The 24919-nt window shown below is 57.3% G+C and overlaps 1 protein-coding gene across 3 annotated transcripts; it reads right to left on the reverse strand.

Moving 5' to 3' along the window:
* Positions 1–1521: 1521 nt before the first annotated feature.
* BAHD1 (bromo adjacent homology domain containing 1) lies at positions 1522–24329 on the reverse strand. 3 transcript variants are annotated; one of them, XM_058666071.1, is made up of 7 exons: positions 24125–24329; positions 6207–7646; positions 4520–4887; positions 3625–3784; positions 3230–3306; positions 2567–2667; positions 1522–2140 (listed from the first exon to the last, which is right to left on the reverse strand). In XM_058666071.1, the coding sequence occupies exons 2-7, from the start codon at positions 7630–7632 to the stop codon at positions 1951–1953; spliced, it is 2322 nt and encodes a 773-aa protein (XP_058522054.1). In that variant the 5' UTR covers positions 7633–7646; positions 24125–24329; the 3' UTR covers positions 1522–1950. The 3 variants fall into 3 exon arrangements, with proteins under 3 accessions (XP_058522054.1, XP_058522055.1, XP_058522053.1); XM_058666072.1 differs by lacking the exon at positions 24125–24329 and adding an exon at positions 22787–23100 and having other exon boundaries at positions 2567–2658; XM_058666070.1 differs by lacking the exon at positions 24125–24329 and adding an exon at positions 22787–23098.
* Between the last annotated feature and the right edge of the window lie 590 nt (positions 24330–24919).

Here is a 24919-nt window from a genome sequence, read left to right on the forward strand (position 1 = left end):
GAGACAAGACACACAGGAAAATGATCCTTTTCTAAATCAATACAATTTTTCAAATTTATTTTTTTCTTAAAGAAGTACTTCTAATCTCTGTCAAAAGGGAGGTAAGGAAAGGGCCTCCCTCCCTTGTAAACACTGAAATACAGATCTGGGAAACCAGGATCAACACACACAAAAAGTGCATTTTACAAAATATCAACTAAAATATATTTTACATGGATTACGCTTCCATTGAAATTCTACCAGCTGCATTTTCAGGTTCGAAAAAATATTTCCACATCTAAGAGATTTCAAAAGCATTTAGGTTCTGGGCAGCAGACCCCGGCTCCTGGGAAAAGGGGCCTTCATCTCCTCTCCTGCTCGGAAGGCTGGGCTCCTAGTAGTGGGGACTCCACGCCTGCTGCTCAGCCAACCTGTGCTCTCCCTGACCAGGGGCCTGTTCCCAACAGCTTATCCAATGAAAAGACCCATCCCTCCCCTTCGGGTTTGGGACCAGACTCCCCAAACACAAATACACCTCAAGAGCCTGCATGTTTCACCCAAGCCCGTGCCCAATCAGGAGCAACCTGTCTATGGGGATACAACAGGGTCTGTAGTGGCTGGGTGCACCTTCAGAACTCGCCTCCTCCTCTCACTACATTGCCACCCAGTACCACCTCAGCCTGCCCCTCCCTAAGGGGAGGACCCAGGGCTGCCTGCCTGGGTGTGCCCTTGTGGAAGTGCTCGGCCAACTTGTTGCCTGTGCCAGGCCCAAGCCACACTGTACTCCACTCACTTTCCCCACTGTGCTCCTCTTTGGTACTAATAGGAAATAACCAGGCTGTCCTAGCCCCTCCAACAGATGCAGGGCCCACCTGGGGCCTGGTCCAGGCCAGGACTACAAGGGGCTGAGCCTCGGGATCTATTCTGGGGAGCAGCATGAGGTGAGGAGCAGCCTCTAGGCAGGACAAACAGCAATTGCAGATCCCTAGCTCCCCGTGAGGATGCAGCTCAGCAGGTCCCATACAGTGTTGATTCTGGGATGTAAATTAGTGCAATCTACAAGACTAGGGGGACAGGGAGGGGGCCAGGGGAGCCACAGCACTCCTTTGGTTTGATTTCCAGTGGGTGTGGCTCCAAGAATCCTGTGTGAAATTCTGCAAGAGGTTTCCCAGAACCTCCAATTGTAAGGCAAGAGGAAAAATCTTCAACAATCAGGTAGCAATTTTCCTTGCCCCTGTCCCCCACCCTCTCCCAGCACCCACCTGGCCTCCAAAACCTGACAGACCCCACCTTAGATCAGTGAACTTTCCTGGGAAGTCAGGCCTGCTGGGTGACCTTCCTGGAGGCTAACAGGAGGCAATCGAGTGGGTCACACCCAGGACTGCAAGGAGAGGGCTGGGTCAGCTAGTCCCAGCACCAGTGACTACCGCTGGGGCAGAGGAGGAAAGCCAGGGGATGACCAGGGCCCGGGGAGTGCCACGTGTGGGAAGGCAGCCTCTGGCCCCCTGTGCCTCAATGAACCAGCAAAAAAACTGTACTGGAGCCTGGGAGAGTGGGTGGGGGTGGGGAGAGCCAAGGACACAGTGGGTGAGGTAAAGCCAGCTCCCACAGCCCCCTGCAGGCCTAGGGAGGCCGCACAAAGGCCTGTGGGGCCCGGGGCCTCAAGGACCCTCGTCCCTCATCCCTTGGGTGTGTGTTCCTCAGGCCTGGCTGGGCCATGGGGAAGACTACTTCTAGGGGAAGCCTCTACCCAGGGGACCATGGAGGGCTCTGCGACTTCTCTGCAACCCTGGTCTCCCCTTCCCTCCCATGGGGTCCAGCACCCAAGTGGGCCCCTGCCCTCCCTCCCAAGAGAACCACAGGCCGCACCCTCAGACCCTGTGGCTCCTTAACCAAGTGCTGTGCTTCAAGCAATACCCCCGTCCTGTGCCCCACTTGCCCCTGGGCGGCCCCAGTGTGGGCACAAGGAGGCTACTGGGGGTTTTTGAGGATGCGGCCATGGCGGAAGTCATAGACATGGCGGCAAAGGAACACCAGCTCAGGGTCCGTGTCCTCGGGCACTGTGCGATGCGGCGGGGTGGAGTAGTCTGCCGAGGGGGGTACCAGTGCTGTCTTCCGGCTGGGGAGGCCCTCGCCTCGGCGCTTGGCCATGGCACAGAACCTGCAGGAACAAACACTGGTTCTGCTCACCGCAGCCACACGTGCAGGAAGAGCGACTCCTTCCCCACCCTAGCCAGCAGAGCTAGGACGGTCCCTCCCTGCCCCCAGGGACCACACCTGCTCTGCCAACAGCCAGCCCTTCTCTGTCACTGGGGAGCCACACCTGCCAGGGCCAGTTCTCCTAGATTTCCTCCAAGAGCAGTCCTACCGCCCCCAACTCTGTTCCAAGCACTCTGCCTCAGTGCGACAAGTTTTTCTTTCTTCTAAAACAAGCAGGTGGAGGAGATGGGGTATAGGGAACATAGTTCTGGGGGAATCAGGTCCAGTGAGTGTTCAAACCCAATGGAGAATGAGCCCATGCAGCTGTGGAGAACAGCTGTGGGGCATGCGGGGAGAGGGAGCAGCAAGAGGGTGCGGGCCCCCCTACCTGCAGTACTCCGCAAAGGTTAGCACATAGCACTTCTCCTCAATGCAGGCCACGCTATTCTGGTCCTGATGTCGCGAAGCGAAGACTTCATTCTGCAAAGGCTCAAGGGGAGACAGGAGGAGGTTGGTGACCAGGGCTGGAGAGCTCTGAGCTCCAAAAGCAAGACAGATCTGACCCTCTGCTGGGCTGTGCACCCAACCAGACTCCAGCAGGCCAGGGAGCCTTCTGACCTACCCAACCCCCCAACCCCTCCACCCCCAAAAGGTATCCATCCTACATTCCTGTCCTCCTATCTGACCCAGGAGCAGCAAGCAGGGTACTGGCTCCAGGCTCTGCCACCTGCCTGGTGAGGAGTGGGGTTCCAGCCGTAACCCAAGCCACAGAGGGCTAGGTATGCAGTTCCACCTCACCTTTCCTGCTGCCACTTCTGCCATGCTGGCAACCCTCACCCCCATGGGCTCCCTCTCTGTCTCCCCTTTGAAGACAAACATGAAGTGGGGCATGTTGGAAAAAAGGCTAAATTGCAGACCCTTCTCCAGATTCCCTGGAGATCATAGTGGCAAGTTCAGGGCTTGACTGCCCAGGGCTGCACTCCTCATACCATGGCTTGGTGCCACAACCTCTCCCTCTGCCCTTCTCCCATCCATCTGCTGGGCAGCTCACCTCGTGCATGCTGGGGCTGCGGCCTCCCTGCAAGTGCTCGGGTCTGTAATACCACAGGAGGCTCATCATCAGCTCTCCTGAAGAGACAACAGGTCATGGCTACAGCTGGCAGCCTGTCACTCAGGCGGTCAGGCAGAGCCCCACTCAACCTCAAAACCGGGGCCAACCCCACAGGCTCTGGCCCCGGAGGGGGAGGCAGCCTGGTATGCCGTTAGCACAGAAGGAGAAAGGTGAACAGGCACTGACAGGTCACGGGTGGAGACAGGTGCCAAGCCCCAGTGGCTGGCAAGGTCAATATGAGCCCAGCTGAGTGGAAGGTAACCCTGGTGCCTGGAACGCAGGGAGCCTCAGGCGAGGGCCTTCTTGGGGCACTGCCCAGAGGGAGGAAGGAGTACCTGACTCAGGGTTCTCCCAGAGGGCAGAGATCTTGGCCACGTAGGGTGTAGATGTCTTTCGAGGGCCTGACTTGAGGAGGACTGTGTCCCGGACCCGGATTGTCTCACCACGCCGCTCTACTGCCTGGTAGCTCTTGCGGATGGCTGGTTCCGGCTCATCCTAGGCAGGGAAGCAGGGAGCCACGTGGGCCTGCAGGGCCATGCCCAGCGAGCACAGACACCCCGAGGCACTGGTCCCTTCTGGCACTCTTACGATAGTCACTCCCACCTGGCCGGTCTGCCCACTGGACCTCTCTTTCATGCCTGGCTTTTCCCGTCACAGCAAGCCCCTTGCATGGGCCAAGGGCTCACAGTCCCTGATGGGAGGTCAAAACTCGGTTTGAACCCTGAAACTTCCACTCTGAGTGACATGGCCTTGAGCAAATTATTTAATCTGGCGCTTAGCCTCAGTTTGCTCATCTGTAAAATGGGGATAATTATAGGCTCATGGGTCATATGCTACATAGGGTAGTGGTTAGGATTAAAGGCTTACTACATGTAAAGTGCTGAGCTCAATTCTGGCGTCTAAGAAGTGCTCAATAAACTTGAGCTGACATTCTTTTCATCATCCCCAGTGTACCCATATCACCAGTTTCCTCTGTCCATCCCAACATCCCTGTGCCCTTAAGCCCCTCCGTTTAAGCTCTTCACTTTGAAATCCAGCACAGGCAGGGCTGAGAGGCAAGGACATTCAGCTGGCTGCCCCAATGCAGGGACTGAACTCATGTGTGCCCAGCTCCCCAGGAGAGTCCAGGACGGAGTCAGCAGGGCTTAGAGTTCCTGGAACAAAACTCACACCCAATCCCTTGTCCCTATGCCATTCTTCCTTGCCCAATCATTAGCTGCTGGCACTCACCAGGACATAGACAGCCTTCTCACAGGCAGCCCCAACAGGTACCCAGCCATTAGTGCGGCGGCGGCGACGACGGCGGGGACGGGGGCGCTGGGCCCGTGGCTGCTTTGGGTGGCTAGGCCTGCGGGCAGTCTTGCTCCTGGCGGTGTGCCTGCAGCCCGAGCCCGTGCGCAGACCTGATTTGGACCCGCTGGGCGGCTTGGCGCTCTGTGGGCATGCACGAGCCACTGTCTGGGGCTCCGAGGTGGGTGTCTGAAGATGTGGGACAGGCTCTGCTGCAGGTGGCACACTGGGTACCGGGCATCCCAGGAGAGGGTGAGCAGGTGAGGCTTCTGGGAGAGGAAATTCCAGCTGGCCCAGGGACCTGCAGCCTTCTGGGACAAGGATAAAGTGGGTCAGGGCAGGGAACTCAGCCCCCAGGACCTGCTGCAGTGTCCATCCTAAGAGGCACCCAAAGGCACTGCACTGGGGGAACTGCCAGAATGACTGCTCAAAGTGGGCAGATATTTCTTGACCTCGGTGATTGGCCAGCAGACATTCCCGTCTCCCCCGAAAGGAGATGCAGTACGAACAGCTTCTTGCACTCTTCTAACTTCCCTGAAGTTTACAAAGTGCTTAGGAGCCGGGGTTGCTGGGGTTACTTGGCACTGCATGACCTGACGGCTCACTCGGCACCTCAGTGCAGTGCAAGCAAAGCTATGGGTCCTGCACGTTCCACAGCACTCCCTGGCTCTTTTGCTTGTGAACCCATGAGATCATTCCATCCTTCCCACAGCCCTATTAGTAGGCAGGTGCCATCACCTCACAGTTAGTCACCGCTGTGCCCCGTGGTCACACGGAAAGGAAGTGGGGGAGAACATTTCACTCCCAGCAGTCTGGCTCCAGAGTCTGAGATCAGTCACGTGCCTCTGGTCTCCCTATGCAAAGCACTCCAAACCCCGCCCAGCACGTGATGCGGCGAGTGTCTCTCTTATCAGGGTGGGGTGTGGGGTAAGAGTCTAAGGGATGAGGGAAAAGCTAAGGAGGCAGCCTGCTCTCATTTCTTAGAGCTCATACCAAACCTGAAACAACCAGTCTAGCCAGAGTCAAGTAGTCTATAAAGTTGTTTTATAGACCCTTACAAGAGCGGGAGGTAGGGGGCCACTCATTGCCCTCCCGCCCAGGAGTAACCTCGGGGTGTCTAGTCAGTGGGCCATAAACCTCTCACTGTGAGGGGACACTGAACCCTGCTTGTTCATCCTGAGGATATGTCCATCCTGTCCACACCAAGCAAAATGATAGCCCTCAGACCTGGATGGTCGAGGTGAAGCTGCCCCTAGCATCATGTACCCTCCGCATGAAGGCTGGCCCGCAGAAGGCTTAGGCTTGTGGAGAGCGGGGGATGGGGATACAAGTGCACGGGAGTCCTGGGCTCAGAATCCAGGCAGGTACCTTGGGGAAGAGGGGGCTAGGCCCTTGCATACTCACCACCTTCAGGCTCTCTCTCCCAGGTCATTTCCATAGATGGCCTGGGCGGAGCAGTGCTTCGCCTCAAGAGCCAAACAGGGCCCTCTCCTAGAACTCCCCAAAGACTTGGGGCACAGACCAGGCACTCCTTCCTTCCTCAGCCTCGTGCCAGGTGGCAGTGTCTGGACCCCAGCCCACCCTGGGTACCCTGGCTCAGAGGCTCCCCATTCCCGGGCAGGCTCACCTGCTGCAAAAGGCATTTTGTAGGGGCAGCTGCCACAGGTAGTGCCAACGTGGCTCAGAGACAAGGGCAACACTCCACAGATGCTGTAGCCATTCATTGCAGTGTCCTCACTGGAGCAATAACGAGAGGAGCCCCAGGCAGGCTGCTGGAAAGGCGAGCCTGAGGGCACTGAGTTCGCTGCCATGAGGAGCCCCTCGTTAGGAGCAGCCACTGGGGACAACTTGCCCTCCGGGAGCACGGGGCAGGCCGAGTAGCCTGCACACTTCAGCCCTTCTTGGCCACAGTACACGTAGAAGCTGCCCAGCGCCGTGAGCTCTGGCCTAGCACATAGGCCACTGTAGTCGGCAGGATTGCCAGGCATGGGCAGCAAGGACAGCTGAGGAGTGGGAAAAGAGGGTTGATGTAGTTCCTGCTTGGGAGCAGGCGACTCCTCACCTGGGCGCCCAGGCTCCGGTTTCAGAGCTGCCTGCCCGCCCATGAGCAATGGCAGCTGTGGACGCAGCTGCAAGGGGGGCTCTACAGCCTTCCCCAGGGGCTGCTGAGGGAGTTGGTTGGCTGGCTCACGACGAGTGGCAGTTGGCCACGGCTCATCGTGGTGCCCCTGCCAGCCTGCTGGGCCTGCAGCTTCCCCAGAGCCCACCCCCTGTCGGGTCTTGGGATAGTTTTTGCCATTGACCTTGGCCCACTTTGGCCTTGGGGCCTTGGGCGCAGGGATCTCAGTGGAGCGTCCATCTGTGTCTGTGTGGGCCCGAGGCGGTCGCAGGGGAAGCTCGCGCTCCTGACTCAGCTTCAGGAAGGCCGCTGCATTCAGGCTAGCCAGTCTCTTTGGAGCTGGGTCTCCATCTCTACGGCCACCTTCATCGGGGGCTGGCTCTGGAGACAAGTCCCGACTTCCTTCTCCAAGGTCCCCGAGTCGGGGTCGCTTCTTGGAGGACCAAGTGCTGCTGGCCCGGTCACGGTCCCGGCTGCGCTGAGGGTCTCCCCCTCGATTGCGGCGGGTGCCCATCAAGCTGCTTGTGTCCTCCCGCTCCAGCAGCAGGTTGTTGAGGGCCTCGGCATTGAGGGAGGCCAGGCGTCGCTTACGGGGCTGGGAAAGACCAATGTCCTCGCTGGATGGAGCTGGGCTGGGGGGCTTGGGCAGGTCAGGAGGCAGCTCGTCAGCCTCATCGGCACTGCGTGGACCAGCCACATTCTCCAGGCGAGTCAGTAGCACTTTGCAGGTCTTGGGCTTCTCAGGAACCAGTGGACGCTTGCGCAGTGGGTAGTTCTTGCGGCGTCCTGTGAGATGCCCGGGGCTATCAGGCACACCTGGTTCCACACCCTCTATGCCCTGCTCCATGTGGCTGTCCTCCATTTGCAGGGACTCCTGGCGACCAGGGGAGCCTGAATTTAGCATGGGAAGGGACTTTCTCCGAGTGTGTGTCATGGAGTCCCTGTCACCTGTAAGGCAGAAGACAGGCAATTAAGAGCCCTCTTGAGTTTATTCCCAGCCTGCCCTTCCAGAATGCTAAGGTCCAGTGGAGTCGGGCCACCAGCACTTATACAGGAACCCCCCTCACTTCAGCCTTGACTCTGAAGGAGCCCCAGGGCAATGCAGATCCTGGGGTCAGAGACTGAGGAGCTAGAGGTAGCACTTCTCTCAGCATTCTCCTGCCAGCCACTCAACAGAAGGACAGAAGGTAGCCGCCATGCAGGGTAGGAGAGGAGGAGGATTGGGGGACAGGAGTCCACCACCAGTACCTTCATAAGCACTGCCAAAGTTCTTCTCTGAGGGCTCTCCATCTGGCCCATGAAGTGGGAAAGCCATCCCTGGGTTCTGCTGGGAAAATGCTATTGAGGGCAAAGACCTGGCTTTAGCCGAGGGAACTTCAGCTCAGTGTGGCTATGGAAGTCACGGCAGGCTCCTGAGTGTGGGAAACCTAGGGTTGTAGCTCCCAAGCCCAGCCAAGCACACAAGGTGGGGAAAGAAGTCATCAATGGAGCCCAGCACAGCAACCTAGCGGCTGATGTCCTCACTTTGCAAGCCCCGTGATCCTGTATGGTTGCTGGTTCTAATCCCAGCAGCCCCATTCCCATCTAGCTCCCTGCTTGTGGCCTGGTAAAGCAGTAGAGAATGGGCCAAAGCCCTGGGACCCTGCACCGCTTAGAAGACGAGGAGGAAAGCTCCTGGCTCCTGATCGGCTCAGCAGTGGCCACTGTGGCCACTTGGGGAGTGAATCACTGAACAGAAGATCTTCCTCTGTCTCTCCCCTCTGTATATCTGACTTTCCAATAAAAATAAATAAATCTTAAAAAAAATCATCAATGACAAGAACTGGCACAGGAGACACTCTGGGCTACCCTGCCCTGTTCCTTGCTTCTCCCTCTTGGCAGGCAGTTGCAAGTGAGCAAAGTCTCAAGCAGCCCAGAGCTGCTGACCTAGGATGCCATGACACACATCACCTCATTCTGTTGGGCAGGAGAGTTCCACAGACGCAGGGCCCATCTAGTCCCAGTTGAGCACAGCCTTGTGCAAGGAGGGACTGGGGGAGGCCGCTGGGGAGGGAATGTTCGTGAGCAGCCCTTCTCTTCCTACCCCACTCCCCAACTTGAAGCACAGGCCTGCCAAGTAAGGTGCCAGACAATATGCCCCTCAGTAGCACCCCTGCTCCCTCCCCACCTGACAGGCCCAGGCTTTTCAGCTAAACTTCCCACTGCTATTGTTATTCACAAGCAGCCCCAAGAGCTGGGAGCAGCCCCTGCAGGGCCAGGATTTAACCCTCACAGTGCCAAGCCTAAGGGTTCCCATAGATTCCTGTTTTGTCAGCTGGCTCTTGTGTCAGGGACGGGGTGGCTGGGCACCCTCTAGCTGGAGACCAGCCACACTAGAGTGTTCTCAGAAAACCCAGCTGAGGGCTGCGTACGTAGCCTTCTCCTCCTCGAAAAGGGCACAGGAGAGGTAGCCTGCCAGGCTCAGGCCATGAGCGGGGGACTTGTGGGCCCAGAGTCACACTGGCAAATCCATTCATTCCCGAAGCATAGAGGGCTCCTAAAGCCCCTAGGCTTCTGTTAAGCAGCCTCAGACTCTTCTCAGACTTGACCGGTGTGCCTGGCCTGCTTATCAGCAACCTCCTTTCCTTCTCAAAAGCATCCCTGTGGTTTACAACCCCTAGGCCCTTTTCAGAAACCCAGAGCACCCTCGGGCCCAGGTAAAACAGCCAACAATAAGCAGCAGCCAGAGCACAGCTGCACTTGGTGTGAGCCAGCCCTGGGGGCCTGAAGGTGGAGGGGCCGGTGAACAGGCCAGCAGCTGGGCTGCAGCTGAAGCCCCTCAACAGGCCCAAAGTGATAGCGCAGGTTAGGCCCGGGCATGGCCGGGGGCCCAATGCTGAGGCCATCTGGGTTTTTGGCCTTTGAAGACATGAACAGCAAGTACAGAGCAACAAGGGGACAGACAAGGAGCTTAGGGGGTCTGGCAAGGGAGGGGTTGGACTGCAGAGGAACTGGGTGCTCTTGTGGAGGGTTCCAGGATGCCAGGCAGGAGTGGCGAAGCCTTGGCTGCATGAGGCGTCCTGCTCTTTTCCCTTCCAGTCAGCCCCCCAGTCTCTTGCTACCTGCTGCTCCCAGGGTGGCTGCTTCAGGGAGGCCTCAAAATCACAGCACAGGGCAGTCACACTTCCCAATTAATCCAGGGACCTCCGCAAAACTCTGCTAAAGTCCCTGTCACCTGCTGAAAACATGGCAGGGCAACAACTCCCAGGTTTCATGCAGCCGTGTGTCAGGCAGTGACACAGCCTGAGGAGAGACCAGGTCCCTGTTGCCTGCTCTGTGTGAGTCATGCTTCTTTGAAGCCGTGTGGGAACCCTGACTGCAGCACTGCCCTGGGTGGGGCCGGGGGAAGGGTGGGGGTCCAGCTGGGTTGGCTGAGGGAAGCAGAGGCTCTGGTACTATCCAGCCCTGCTTGTTCTCCTGCCGGGCCCCCTCCCACTTGCACACTGGCTAAACCAGGAACTTTCTGTCACTGCCAAGGGACAAGGTATGATGGCTTATGGAAGAAAAACCCTTCTCTCTGGGAAGCATGTCCTACTGGGCAGGTAATCCAGACCCCCTTGGGAGAAGGTTCCCAGGAGGGATTTCCCAGGGCAGTGACACACAACCTCCCACAGGGAAAACCAGTCTGACTGTCCTCAGTTCTAAACAGCTGCCTGGTGGACCTGTAGGCAGAAGACCCAGAGAGCCATGGGTCATGGAAACCAAAACCCCACAAGCACACGCCACAGCTGGCAGTCTTCACTAGGGCACAGCAATCCCCAAAGCGAAGGGGAGATGGGGCAGAAAAGGAGAGGTGCCCTGTCACTTGTCCTCCAGCTGCAGCAGCGTGAAGCACACACCACCCCTCAACCTCCATCTGGGCAGGGGTCATCTGCCAGAAAGCTCAAAGAGGTCAGAACCGGGAGGGGCATGAACAGCAGGTATGGCTAAAGGCCAACAGGCAGGAGCCTGCCAAGACCACACCCCTGCCCCCAGCCCAGGGCAGGAGGTCCTTGCAGGACTGGATCCAGCCTACATCTGGCCTTTTTTTTTTTTTTCAAAGACTTACTTTGTTTTTATTGGAAAAGCAGATATACAGAGAGGAGGAGAGACAGAGTCAAGATCTTCTGTTCGTTGATTCACCCCCCTCAAACGGCAGCAATGGCCACAGCTGCCTGATCCAACGTCAGGAGCCCAGACACTCTTCTGGGTCTCCCATGAGGTTGCCGGCTTCCTCAACTGCTTTCCCATCCAGAAGCAGGGACATGGATCCCGGCTTGTGCAAGGTGAGAACTTTGGCTGCTAGGCTACCGAGCTGGGCCCAATATTTAGCTTTTCAGAAGTATCTGCCTGATTTTTAGTGGTGGGGGGCTGTGTTCTGGGGTGTCTTCAGTGAGGGTAGGGCAGGCAGAGGCAGGGACCTGGGTGAGGGCCAGGATCACCACCCCAGGCCACCACTCTCCAATAACCACTCAGGCCACACAGCTGCAGCTGAGCTAAGCACTGCCTCTCTACTAGCCATGCCTACTCCTGTCCCTGAAAGAGCTAACACTTAGCATGAACATGGAATTTCTGAAAATTCTTTGAGAAGAAACAAGGCAAGAGCACAAAGACAAGCTCCCTCTCCCCCTTGTGGGCACCTCTGCTTCTCTAACAGGTGAGGCAGTTGGAAGCCTCCTGGCAAAGCAGGCATAGATGTGGCCGTCTCCTGAACTGCTGGTAAGAGAACCAAGGCTTTGCTTCCAGCACACTGGAACACCATGCCAGCTCTGGCCCTCCATGTGGCTTACTGGACTCTTCTTTCTTAACACAGACACACCACAACGACCCCTGCTTCTGCCTGGTGCAGGAGACGGGCAGGGAGCAGGAACCAGGCAAGCCAAAGGCCTTCCCTCTATGTGGAAGCGGTGACAGCCTACTGGAGAAGCCAGTTTGCTCCTGCCATTGCCCAGGGACCTGTAACCAAACTCTGTTCTGCTACTACTAAGCATCCAGGCCAGACAGATGGCAACGTGCCAGGCCCAATGAGGGGTGGGTTGAGGGGAGCTCAACAAGAGAGCAGGGGTAGAAACTACGTCCCAGGGCCTGGTGTGGTAGCCGAGCAGCTAAATTCCTTGTCTTGCACATTCTAGGATCCCATATGGGCATCAGTTCTAATCCTGATGGCCCCACTTCCCATCCGGCACCCTACCTGTGGCCTGGGAAAGTAGGCAAGAACCGCCCAAGGCTTTAGGACCCTGCACCTATGTGGAAGACCTGAAGAGGGTCTGGGCTCCTGGCTCTGGACTGGCGCAGCTGCGGCCACTGTGGTCGTTTGAGGGGGGTGAATCAACGGATGGAAGATCTTGCTCTCCGTCTCTCCTCTCTGTATATCGGATTTTCCAATAAAAAATAAAATCTTAAAAAAAAAGAGAAAGCAACCACATCCCAACAGACCCTAACAACAGCCCTGGGTCACCAAGACACACACAGCTCTTCAGCAAGTCCATGTTCCCCAGCTGCCAAGTGTAGGGCTAGCCCTGGGTTCTGAGGCTGTAGGCGTGGCCATGCTCCAGGGGTTCCTGCCATCTTCTGCAGGCTTCAGTGCAGCCTCCGCACAAAGGACAAGTCTCAGCTCCAAGCCCAGAGTGCTGACCTTGGGGAACAGCCCTGATGCCTTGGTGCCCAGTCAGCTTCCTGTGCTGCAGGCACTCACAGTCCCCTGCAGCCAGGCTGGGACCCTTGAATCACCCAGGCAGGAAGCAGGCACATAACCAGCGGGGACTGCTACACTGGGCCATCTACACACAGTCCTCTGGTCCTTAATCCCCCCCAGCCTTAATCAGATCACCTGCTCCTCACACTGGTAGTCCCCAGAACCCCTAGAGGCAGGTCCTCTCCCATGGGAGCCTCCCTAAGACCTGTGTGTGGCCAGGCACCCCAGTTAGCCAAGCCCTGCTGCCAGGCTCCACCTTGTGTTAGTTACCCCAGTCCACCAGCCATAGCAGCAGGAATGTCCACACAGGCCTGGAGCTGCCCTCAAGGGTCCAGGACCCTCCCTGGCTTGCAGCTCCAGAGCTGAAGGTTTCAGCCCACTCTGTGACCACCAAGCAACAGTAACGCCAGAGGGGAAGGGAGCTGTCCTCACCCAGATGCTACTGCAGATTGCAGGCATCTTCTTGGAGGGCCAGAAACTGTTTACACTCTAGCCCCGAGGCAGGGCTCCTGCCTCAGGTAGGGGCTGAGGGTGCAGACACAGGGCACCTCTGAGACCTCGAAGGTGTTTATATACCAGACCCCTGACCCAGCACAGCGGTCAGAGTGCAGAGCTTGAGTTATCGCACACGACTGCTGTGCTTTAAAGCTTTACTCTGGGGACTGTGGCTGTGGTGCAATAGTTTAGGCTGACATCTGCAGGGCCAGCATCCCATATGGGCACTGATTTGAGTCCCTGCTGTTTCACTTCCATTTCAGTTCCCTGCTTATAATACTGGAAAAGTGGTGGCTGGCCCAAGTGCTTGGGCTCCTGCACCTCACAGGAGACCTGGAAGAAGCTCCTGGTTTCTGGCTTCAGCCTGGCCCAGCCCAAATCACTGTATACATGTTGGAAGTGAAGCAATGGACACAAGATTCTCTTTGACTCTCCCTCTAAGTGATTCGTCCAAATAAATAATTTAAAAAAAAAAACACTTTACTCCAGCTTGCTAGAAGATAATTAAGGGACTTGTCCCTCCTTTCGACCATCTGCCTCCACTCAGCTTCTTCCCAGCACACCTGGGGCACATGCGGCACACCCTCATTTTCAGGTACTGACCCTGCTGAACCAGACTGCCTGCCACTCATTCCCAGGCGCACAGAATCTCTGTGACCTCTGGCCAGCCTGTCACCCTTTGCAGAGTCCCTCCTCCCTGGCCAGGGCCCCACATAGCGGAAGGGAGAACCGCGAAGGGCTAGAAGGCACTGCCTGCCACGCTGCTAATCCTAAGTGGGTTTTGTCAAGGGGTTGAATGTCTTGGTTTCCTTGTCTACACAACAAAGCTGACGTCCACTGTAGGTTCATTAAGGTGTGCTAAGTGCCCAGCAGAGTGTATGGTAATACTCTGGGTGCTGAATACAAGCTCCTTTTCTTTCTGTTTCCTCTACATGTACTGGGATAAGTGCTAGGAAAAAATGGGAAAGACCAGGAAGCTGTAGCACAGTAGGGCAGAAGACGGGCCAAGACAGTGTGACTGGGCTTTGCTGGGAGCAGGCACCAAGGGTCCCATTTGCTGTTGGTTGTCAACACTGTAGGAGAAATAAAACAGGAAGAGGGTCAGACCACCCAAGGCTCAGCAACAGGCGCTCGGCACAGCCAGGGTGAGCTGGTGCAATGGATGCATCCTTCCTCAAAACCACGCCAACAGCTCACCAGTCGGCCCTGGGCACCTACTGTAGAGCACCAACAGACCTATGCTGGGACCCAGAGGCATCTCTCTCACCCACTTAATAGACCCTGCCACCCAACAAGATGCAAGCCCTAGGAAACGGGACAGAGATGACTAGAAGCTTGCTCAATGAATGCTGATCTGCCCCAGCAACATCTCTACCCTAGTTCAAGGGCACTGCGGGTTCTCTTGACTTGGAAGCACAGGTCCACGGGGTGGAGGAAGCCTGTCTTTTTTTTTTTTTTAAGATTTATTTATTTTTATTGGAAAGGCAGATATACAGAGAGGAGGAAAGCAGAGGAGGAAAGACAGAGAGGAAGATCTTCTGTTTGATGATTCACTCCCCAAGTGACCGCGATGGCTGGAGCTGGGCCAATCCAAAGCCCAGAGCCAAGAACTTCCTCCAGGTCTCCCACACGCAGGTACAGGGTCCCAAGGCTTTGGGCCATCCTCCACTGCTTTCCCAGGACACAAGCAGGGAGCTGGATGGGAAGTGGAGCTGCCGGGATTAGAACCTGTGCTCATATGGGATCCCAGCACATTCAAGGCGAGGACCTTAACCACTACACTATCACGCTGGGCCCAGAAGCCAGTCTTTCTACAGCACTTACACTGCTACCTTCCTCTTTCTTCTCTCCCAACCTGCTCATCCACCTCAGGACAATGCTCCAATGTCCGCCCCCAAGACAGTGAGCCTGCAAGCGTAGTACTAGGCACACTTGTATCCAGACAAAGGAGTCACAGACGTTACAGTGAAATCAGAGTCAGCACGACTGGTTTCCAAGGCCCCTAAGAGTGCAGGGCAGGGAAACTTCTGTCCTCACAGGGTGGTCAGTCTGCCAAGCACTCTCTGTGCACCAGAATGGCCCCAAGCACACCACATTCCCTACCCCACTTATCATCACAGCAGCCCTAATAGGGAGTTAACCCCACCACATCCCACAGAGCATGCAGGCACACAGCTAACACAACTCGCCTGCATGGGACTCCGGAAGAAGGAGGCTATTCAGATGTGGCCCCAGAGCCCTGAAATGCATTCTATCTAGGCAGTTTTATACACACACACACACACACACACACACACACATATATACATATATACACACACACACACAGAGACAGAGAGACAGAAAAGAGAAGAGAGAGAGGGAGGACCTCCCATCTGCCGATTTACTCCCCAAATGGCTGCAGCTAAAGCCAGGAGCCAAGAGCTTCATCTGGGTCTTCCACATGGGTACAGGGGCCCAAGGACTTGGGCCGTCCTCCAGTGCTTTCCCAGCTACACCACAGCACTGACCTCATAAACACAAGTCTGAAGATTTTTATTTCACTTGAAAGTCAGAGACAGACAGAGAATATGAAAAAAAAATGGGGAGAAGGAACCAGGATCCCATATGGACACTGGTTCAAGTCCCAGCTGCTCTACTCCAATCCAGCTCCCGGCTAATAAGCCTGGGAAAGCTGTGGAAAATGGCCCCCACACCTTCATTGGGGTTTCTGGTAATTTCAGCCTCCTGGTTTTGGCCTGGAAAGGCTGTTCCAGTCATCTGAGGATAGACGAGCTGTCTTTCCTTGTTACTGTCTTTCAAATTAAATAAATAAAACTAAAGAAATGGGTGAAAAAAAGAAAGAGAGCATGCAGGTTCCCACTTGGTGGTTTACTCCCCAAGTATCCTCCAACAGCACAGCTGGACCACGCCAAAGCCAGCGGTCTGGAATTCCAGCTGGGTCTTCTTCACAGGTGGCAGGGATCAAGTATGTAAGCCAAGCCTCACTGCCTCCCAGGGCACACATTACCAGGAAGCTGCCCCACTTATCCTCAGTGGAGCTGACAATGAGCCATGCACTCCAATGGGATGCGGTGTTCCAGTCACCATCTTAACCACTGTACCCCTTACTCACTCCTGCAAACATCACCTGAACGTCCATTTCTTTCCTTCTTTTTTTTTTTTAACATTTATTTTTTATTGGAAAGGCAAACAGATTTATGGAGAAAAGGAGATACAGAAAGATCAGAAAGATCATCCATTTGCCGACTTACTCCCTAAGTGGCTGCAACAGCTATAGCTGAGCCAATATGAAACCAGGAGCTTCTTCTGGGTGTCCCAGGTGGGTGCAAGGTCCCAAGGCTTTGTGTCATCCTCCACTGCTTTTCCAAGCCACAAGCAGGGAGCTGGGTGGGGGGAGTGGAGCAATGGGGACACAAACCATCGCCCACATATGATCCTGGTGCGTGCAATACAAGGATTTAGCCACTTGGTCATCATGTTGGATCCTTGAACACCTATTTCTTTTAAAATTTTTAAAAAATTTTTATTGGGGGCCCTCCCGGCACAGTGGCCTAGTGCCTAAGTCCTCACCTTGAACACCCCGGGATCCCATATGGGTGCCGGTTCTAATCCTGGCAGCTCCACTTACCATCCAGCTCCCTGCTTGTGGCCTGGGAAGGCAGTCGAGGATGGCCCAGGGCTTTGGGACCCTGCACCTGCGTGGGAGACCTGGAGGAGGTTCCTGGTTCCTGGCTTCGGATCGGCACGCACCAACCGTTGTGGCTCACTTGGGGAGTGAATCATCGGACGGAAGATCTTCCTCTCTGTCTCTCCTCCTCTGTGTATATCTGACTTTGTAATAAAATAAATAAATCTTTAAAAAAAAATTTTATTGGAAAGTCAGGTATACAGAGAGGAGAAGAGACAGAGGAAAATCCTCCATCCATTGATTCACACCCCAAGTGGCTACAACAGCCAGAGCTGCACTGATCTGAATCCAGGAGCCTGAAGCTTCTTCCAGGTCTCTCATGCGGGTGCAGGGTTCCAAGACTGTGGGCCATCCCCAACCATTCTCCCAGGCCACAAACAGGGAGCTGGATGGGAAGTGGGGTTGCCAGGATTAGAAACAACACTCATATAGGATCCCGGCATATGCCAAGGTGAGGACTTAAGCCGTTGGGCTATTGCGCAGGGTCCTGAACACCTATTTCTACAAAAAACTTTACTCAAAGCTCCTATGGAATGTGTTACATGCACTTTGGAAACAAATTCATTTTTATACCCTAGAAAAGGTTGAGCTCTTCAAAGACAAGATGGCCTGATTTTACAGGAAGGCCTTGCGGAGGATCCAACCTGTAAATGACCCGCAGGCACAGTACTTGTCTCAGAGAATCCAACCTCAGCTTGACTTCCAGGGAAACTTAAAATTGCTCCTCAGCTCCAGAACAGCCATATTAACATGCAAAGACCTGTTCATTAACTGTCCCTTTGGCTTTCTTTCTTTGGGACAAATAAATCCAAGTGGTTTCTATTTTCTCTGAAGACCACCTCTTCAGTCATTTTGTCACTTTGGGAATTCTTCCTCCAGCACACAGCAGGGACACCTCAGACTGATCCTAGGGGAAACTCCCTTCTTTCTGCTGTGTTGTCAGACCCTCCCCTGGGCAAACAGCACTTGAGTTTTAGTTCCACAAAGGTGAATCAAGCATTCACCTGGCCCCATGACAGTGAGATTAACAGTTAATCATCCCCAAACACGCCACAGACAGGCCGCTATGATAAGAGACCCTCCTCTATGGGCAGAAAATTGGAAAAGCCACCCCAAGGGAGGCTGCAATCCCAAAGAGGCACTGGGAACAAGAATCAAAGAAGGAGCGGTGGGCACAGCTCCAGGTGAGGTGAGACTCCTGGGCTCACAAGATGCCAGTGTCCTGGGTCTGCCACAGAGGGGCTCAATGTACTTCTCCTCAGGCCCACCAGAAAAGAAACTGATGCATGAAGACAGACTGAGGACTTAAGTTCCCGGCTAGTTCCCAATACTCTTAACCAAGATCACTTGTCTGTTTTCTCACTCAGGTAACTTAGCCAGGCATCTCGGGAAAGAAGTTCCCAACTCTAGTTAGCTGACAGACAACCAAGCAGAGTGCCTGAAGGACAATGCTGTGCTTGTGCGCGGGGATCCACGACGCGTGCGTGCAGTCACCCTAATCGGGGCTTCCCCCAGGTCTGCCCATTGCACCCATTCTGGTTCCCAGCTTGTAGCCCAGGTCTCCTGGGGTTGGACACTACAATTCCCTTGGGAACATCAAGGCTGCAGCCACTGCTCCGGGAACTAGCCGCCTGGTCCCAGCAGGCGCCTGCAGCCTAGGCTGTGCTTCCTCCTCCCTCTTAGATTTTTTACTGCTCATTAGTGGCAGTACCAGGAGGTGGGCAGGGGAAACATAAAGGAGCTGAAATTCAAACCAGTCCATTTTCCTCCAGCTAGGTGCTTCCTATAAAGCCAGGCAGGATTTCAACACACAGGAGCTCCGCAGGCCCAGCCTGGGGAGGTCTAAGCAGCCGGGGGTGGGAGGCAGGAGTGGCATAATCTCAGGACCCCAGCAGCTGGGAGGCCTGGCATCCAATCATTGGAGGAGCTTTCGGTGACACGCCTGCATGTCCTCTTTGCCGGACTAAAGGGCACTTCCAGCCATGGGCTGGCCATCATTTCAAGGCTGGGGGACTTGCAGAGTGGGAAAGCATGCTGCTCTGGTCCCTCCACAGTTTTCGGCACAATGGCAAGTTCACAAAGCAAGTGAGCCTCATCAGGCTGTGCTAGTAAATTCCCACAAATACTTGGGCTGGGGTAGTACTGCTTATGTAAAACGCTTCCCCATTGAGAGATGCTGCTTTATTTACATTCTTCACAACCCATTCATAAAAAGGAGGCCCTTCAATGTCAGGGCTGTTCCTATAATGATCCATGAACTCTGCAGATTCAGCTCCACACGGACCACTTCCCAACTCCAGAGACAGCTTTCCCTTAAGGTTTGTGCCCTTCCCTCATGACTCACTTCGCGACAAGGTGCTGAGGCCAGATGTCGCTGATGCAAGGCCGGGAGTAAGAGCAGATAAAACAAAAAAACACTCAAATCCTCCGGGTTACTGGGATGGAGAGGTGGGGAGGAATGAAAAAGGAACCAGTGGCAACTCCCCACAAAACTCCAACGTGAAGCAGCTCTGTCAGGGGCCAAGTGCCTGCCAGGCTCACAGAAACTTCCTTTGTGGGTGTCAGGGGTTCCCCGACAGTGCCCCAAGGGTGTGGGGGCACCAACAGGAAGAGATGGAGGAAGGCTCTTCCAGGCTTCTGATTTGTGCTGCAAAGGAATCCCTACGCAGGTATTCTCTGCGCTTCTGCACAGAAGCAACACGGGAGCTGCAGACTCCTGGGGGAGGGGGGAGAGGGCGCCACAGCATGGCTGTCTCGGGGTGAAGGAACAGAACGACCCTCCCACAGCCACTGAACCTGCGCTTTAGGAAGCACACAGAAGCAGCCTGAGCAGTGCCCAGGAGGTGCATCCAGAGGCAGCCTTAAGCCTGCTACTAAAGGAGAAGTAGTAGGGATTTTTTTTTTTTAATTGACGGGGGAGTGGTCTGCATTGCCATGGCAACTGTGAGGGGTAGCCTTCCCCGCTTGTAAGTGAAATGCTGGTCCATTAATCATCAAACTGGGGACAAAAGGGAGGTTTGGGGGGAAAGGCAATCGATGCAGAATCTATCTTTACCCTTTCCAGCCCCAAACCAGTCACTACCAATCTACTTTCCCACTTCCTCCATGATCCAGGGCTGGGAGTTCTGAAATAGGTAGGACCAGAGCTTAGACCTGCAGTGTGGAGCTGATGGAGCCTCCCCTGCCAGCCCTTCTAAGGACCTCCTCCAAAGCCACCCCGAAAAGCCCAGTCCAAGGGCCAGACCTGAAAGAACTTCTCTGTTCTCAGAATCATGTTTTCTCCCTCACTGACACCCGCACAGGGTGTCAAAAGAGAAAACATGGATTCACTTAGCACGGACAAGAAAAACCGCACAAGAACAGCAAGGCCCAGTAGAGATTGGTCGGACATGGTAGAAAGAAAACAGGCCCTTTGCTCATTTGTGCCTATGTGGTGTTGCATGAGCAATCCATGGGACAGACTCTTGACCAGCAGAAATATCAGGGATAGCAACTGATGTCCCAGCCAGAGCCCTTCACACACGCTCATGCTCTCTACCTCTCACAGAAAAGGTGAGAGCCCCCAAAGATCCCACCCTGAGTGCTTGAAGAGAGGTCCCTGAGAAAGCCTCCTAACTCAGGGGCCAACAGCGGGTCTTCACTCAACAGAAACGACTATGCATGAGGTCGCAGAACACTGGAATAGTCAACACTCCCATTGTCCCTGGCCTTAAGAAACTTTCACTGCACAAAACCACTTAAAGCGCCATGGCAGAAAATCCAGGGTCACAGGCTCAGAGGCTGATGACGATGTTGGCCTGAACAACAGGGAAACAAGCGGGATTCAAGTGGGAGGGAGAGGTGGGCAGAGATGCCAAGAGAACAGGTCTGGCATAGTTAGGAAAGAGTCTTAGAGGACACTGCCTAGGGTTGGGGGTGGTTTGTAGGTGGGGGAGTAGGGTGGGAAAGAATCACCTGCTAGGAGAGCGAAGGAAGCCTGCTATGGGACAGCAGGGAAGCAAAAAGGACAAAAGGAGGTATGCAAAAAGGAAAAATCTCTGTACCAGCTGCCTTCTCCAGAGCCTTCCACCTTGCTCCTGCCAGGTAGGAACTCATCAGGGAGGGCAAGGGTGCTTGGGCAACTCCTCTCCTCACAGTCCTACACAGCCTGGCAGGGCTGTCCCTTCCCAACTGCTATCAGAAGAAACCACAGACCATGAACACCCCCACCAGGGACCAAAGGCATGAAGCCCTTGAGATTCCTCAATTCTTCTGGTCTCTGAGGTACCATGAGATTCTCTCAGAAGCACCTTTCGTCTCCTGTACGAGATGATACCTCAACACCACCCTGCCCCAGTCCAGATTTTTCCTGGGGAGCCCTGAACTCCACACTCACATGCCCCTGGTTGTCAGGCAGGGGCAACTCCTAGTCAACCCTACCCAGGTGGGGCTGGAACCCAGACTGTCCACAAGAGCCCACATTCCAAACAGTGTGAAGGTTCCCATCTCCCTGAGCCCAAGTCAGAACTGCAGGAGGTCAAGAACTAAAACTGATGCTGTTAGAGGAGCTTCAGGCCAAAGACAAGGTATCACCCCAAGATCTGGAGGTCCCTGGGGCTCTTTCCTGTTTTTGATGGTAGACGTGAAGAAGAGGCTGCAGGGGAACTCCCAGGGGACAACAAAAAGAAAAAGACTGAAGTATTTTCAATTGGATCATTAGGTTCCTGCCTGAATGTATGAACTTGGCTGGTCATTTCCTACATCGGCGCCTGCTGCTAAAGACTGGAGCACAGGGATCCCTGGGACACACTTAGTGTGTCAGTTCCAAGTCACCAAGTCTTCTGCCCTCTTGAAACTCTACAACGGGTTAACTAGGAGCTGCCCCAGATGGCGTTAAACCTCTGCCCATGGGCGACTGTGTTTGCTGCAAACCCTCAGTAAGGCAAGCTCTGATGCAGGTCACCCTACTATCCCTCTGGAGAAACCCAGCAAGCATGTTGCCACCGACCAGGGTGTATGGTACATGTCGCGGCGCCCGGCGCCCCGCGCCCCACCGCCCTGGCCAAGTCGATCCCACTCGCCTCCCAGAGCCTCGAGGCGATCAGCAGTCAGAGCAGTGAGCCAATGCCGCAGCTCCTCTCGGCCCCCGCAGTCCCCGGGGCAGAGTCCGGCCTCGTCGCCCGTCCCTCGGGGTGGGTGCCTCTGACCCGCACCCCTCCCCGACGCCACCACCTGCGCCGGCTCGAGCGGCGCCTTTGTCCGGCGCTTCACCGCCAAGAGGGCCCCTCGAGCCGACCCGACCCAGCCCCTGGCGGGGGAAGAGAAGCACCGAAGCGGGCAGTGGCAGCGCCAGGCCCGGCCATAAGCACGGGGTTCCCGCTGTCACTTGGAGGCGGTCTGACAACTTCGATTTCCCCCGCCCCACCTCGGACTCGGCCACCGCCCCGCACGGTCCCCGCAGGGCCTCCCGCGGCCCATATTTGCTTTTCGAACCGGTCCCCTTCCGTCTTGGGCGCCTCCCTTTCCTCCTGGCCCGGTGAGATCGGGTCTACACTACTCCCCCCCAACACACACACATGCCCGGCACGACCCCCCATCCCTGTTCCCACCCCCATCCTGCAATAACAGGTCAGCTCCCAGCGCGGAAGGGCGCCCCCCACCCAGAGCGGGCGATCCCGCGGCGCCGCCCCCGGCCGCGGCCCCTCTGCCTCGGGGACCGCGATGGGGGAGGGGGCGCGCCGGGGGCCTCGCCGCCCGCGCACTCGCAGGCGAGCCGGCTGGCCGCGCCGAGGAAACAACCGGCGTCCTCCCGCCCTCCTCAGCCCGGGACGCCCGTGCCGCCGCCGCCCGGCCGAGCTGCCAACCCCGCGGCCGCCACCCACCCCGCCCCCGGCCTGCGAGGCGGCCGGCCCCCGGGGGGCTGTCACCTCGAGGCGCGCGGCGCTCCCCGATGGCGGGACCGCGGCCGCCGGACCCCGGAGAGGCGGGCGACACGAGCGGGCAGGCGGCCGCACCTGCTCCTCGTCGTCCGTCCGTCCGTCCCTTCCCCGGCTGGCGGGGGCGGAGGCGCGGCGCGCTCGGTGGGGCGCGCTGACGGGCGACCGGTCCTCTCCTCCTTTTCCCTCGTCCACCTTTCCTCGCTCGCTCCCTCCCGCCTCGACCCTTCCACCGCCCCCCACACCTCCGCGCACCCCCCAGCCCCTCGCTCACCGGGGACGACTGGCGCGGACGGCGCGGCTCCGGGCGCCCGCAGGCCCCGGCCGGGCTGGAATCCGGCGGCTGGAACCCCCCGGGGGCGCTCAATTCCCGGGCTCCACGCTGCTGCGTCAGCGCCTCCTCCTGGGGGCCGGGGCCGGGCGGGCGGAGCGGGGGCCGCGGCCGGGCGGGGCCGTCGGGGGGAGCCGGGGGTGGGGGCGGGCGCGCCGGGCCGGGGCGGGCGGCCGGCGGGGGCCGGACGGGCGGGGCAGGCGGCCGGACGGGCGGGCGGCGGGGGCCGGGCTCCGGGATCCGCTACGCCGCTCGCGGTTCCCCCACAAACTCCCCGAGAGCGGAGCCTCCGCCGCCCTCCTTCCTGCTTCCTCGTCCCCAGCCAATCAGCTGCGTGCCCCTCGGCCAGCTCCGCCAATCAGCCGCCCCGCCCTGCGCTGGCCCCGCCAGCCAATCCGGCCCTCGGCTCCCCCTCCCGGTCCCCGACCAATCAGAGCCGCGGGTCGGTCGTCCCAACGCAGGGGGCAGCACGAGGCGGCCGGGGGAGGCGGTGCGGGGAGTGGCGGGGCCTGGGGGGAGGGGTGCGGTGCCAAGGGGGGGCGGGGTAGGGGGTGATTTTCCTAGCCAGCTTCCTGGGATTTTTCTCGGCGTCTCCAGAGTCTGAGCCCGGCTCCCATGGTGACCCGACCCTGGAGCCCCAATCTTGCAGCTGCTACACCCACCCACCCCTGGGTGGCGTGGATAGGGGGCGGAGAAATGTCGCCCCCTCCCTGACCGTCACCCCTGCACACCGCCGGCCCCCTTTGCATCCTGAGCACCAGCTGCAGAGAAATGCGGGCACAGGCTCACACCCCACCCTCGCCAGAGGCTGCAGCCCCCAGGGGCAAAGCTTCGGGAAGAGCAGCCCAAGATCGGGCGAGAACCAGCCCCCTCTTTCCCGCCGAAGGGGCCCACGACTCCAGCGAAAGGGAGTCGTGCTGAGAAGCCCCTCCCGCCCTTGCCTCATCTTTCCGACTTCCCGGCCTGCCACGTCTCCTTGCCTTTCAAGCAAGGTCGGTCCTGGCTCGGGAACCCTTGCCCGCATCCCTTTCTGCCCTTCACCTACCGTCCTCCCCACCCGCAGCCCCAGCTCCCAACGCACCATCCTCCGAAGCCCAGGGTGCAGTCCTCATCCATTCCCAGGTGACCACGAGGGCTGGTCTGACTCCTTGACACCCACACACTCTACCCCACCCGGGGGGCGGGGAGGGGGGCGGGAAGGGGACGTGCGGCATACCAGGCGTGGCTGGACTGTCTCCCTCGCGTCCCCAAGCCGGCCTGAGACCGAGCGTGGCCACTCACCTGACTTCCCTCCAGTCGCCAGTGCCGCGGCGCTTCCGTCTCTCACGCCCACAGACGTGCCTCTCCAAGCCCAAGCACGCTGGCGGGGTCAGTGGGGTGGGTGGGCACAGCAGGCTGAGGTCACACGGAGGCGTGGGAGGTCCCTGCGAGAAGTTGCAGACGCTGCCCGGGGCACCTGGACTGCAGGTTGCCCGCGAGCCCGCCTTCACTTCCAGCAAGCACTGAAGGTGCACACAGTAGGTTCTGGAGAAATGCTGAGCCTGTCCGTCCCTCCCCCACAACAGAGCCCCAATCCCGAAGCGCAAAGAGGGGGAGGGGACGGGAGGAGGGGCACCTCCAGAGGGGAAAGGAGCAGCCGCAGGAGGGCACTGAGAATGGCCCAGGCAGTGGCTGGGCCCAGCATGGCCTTGGGCTGAGATCCGCACCCCTAGTGCTGGGGCTGCCCGCACAAGCAAAAGTTCAGCCCGAGGGCATGGCGGAAAGGGGGCTCCTGCTGCTCCCCCAACAAACAGCGCTCAACCGGCCCCTGGGAGCCACCCCCACCAGTGACTGCAAAATCAAACTAAAAACGACACTTCCCCCTTAGTCTCCAGGGGTATCCAGGAGACCACCCAGCCTGGCACACAGAACCAAGAGGGGGAGGAAAAGAGCTCCTGCAGCTTTGCTCCTCTGGCTCTGGCCCCCTCCCCTGCCCCGCGCGAGCGCGCGCGCGCACACACACACACACAGGAGCAGGTCAGCCCTACTCTCCACCTCCAGGGTCCCCCTCTCCCTGATGAACCACAGGGTGGCCTC

This window comes from Ochotona princeps, chromosome 6, assembly GCF_030435755.1.
Source record: "Ochotona princeps isolate mOchPri1 chromosome 6, mOchPri1.hap1, whole genome shotgun sequence".
NCBI classification, from domain to species: Eukaryota; Metazoa; Chordata; class Mammalia; order Lagomorpha; family Ochotonidae; genus Ochotona; species Ochotona princeps.

Coding starts and splice junctions, on each gene's coding strand:
- BAHD1 (XM_058666071.1), bottom strand. CDS start 7,632: ATGACACACACTCGGAGAAAGTCCCTTCCCATGCTAAATTCAGGCTCC. Junction 3,785..4,519: donor AGAAGGCTGTCTATGTCCTG/GTGAGTGCCAGC, acceptor TTCCCTGCCTAG/GATGAGCCGGAACCAGCCAT. Junction 3,307..3,624: donor CTGGGAGAACCCTGAGTCAG/GTACTCCTTCCT, acceptor TTGTCTCTTCAG/GAGAGCTGATGATGAGCCTC.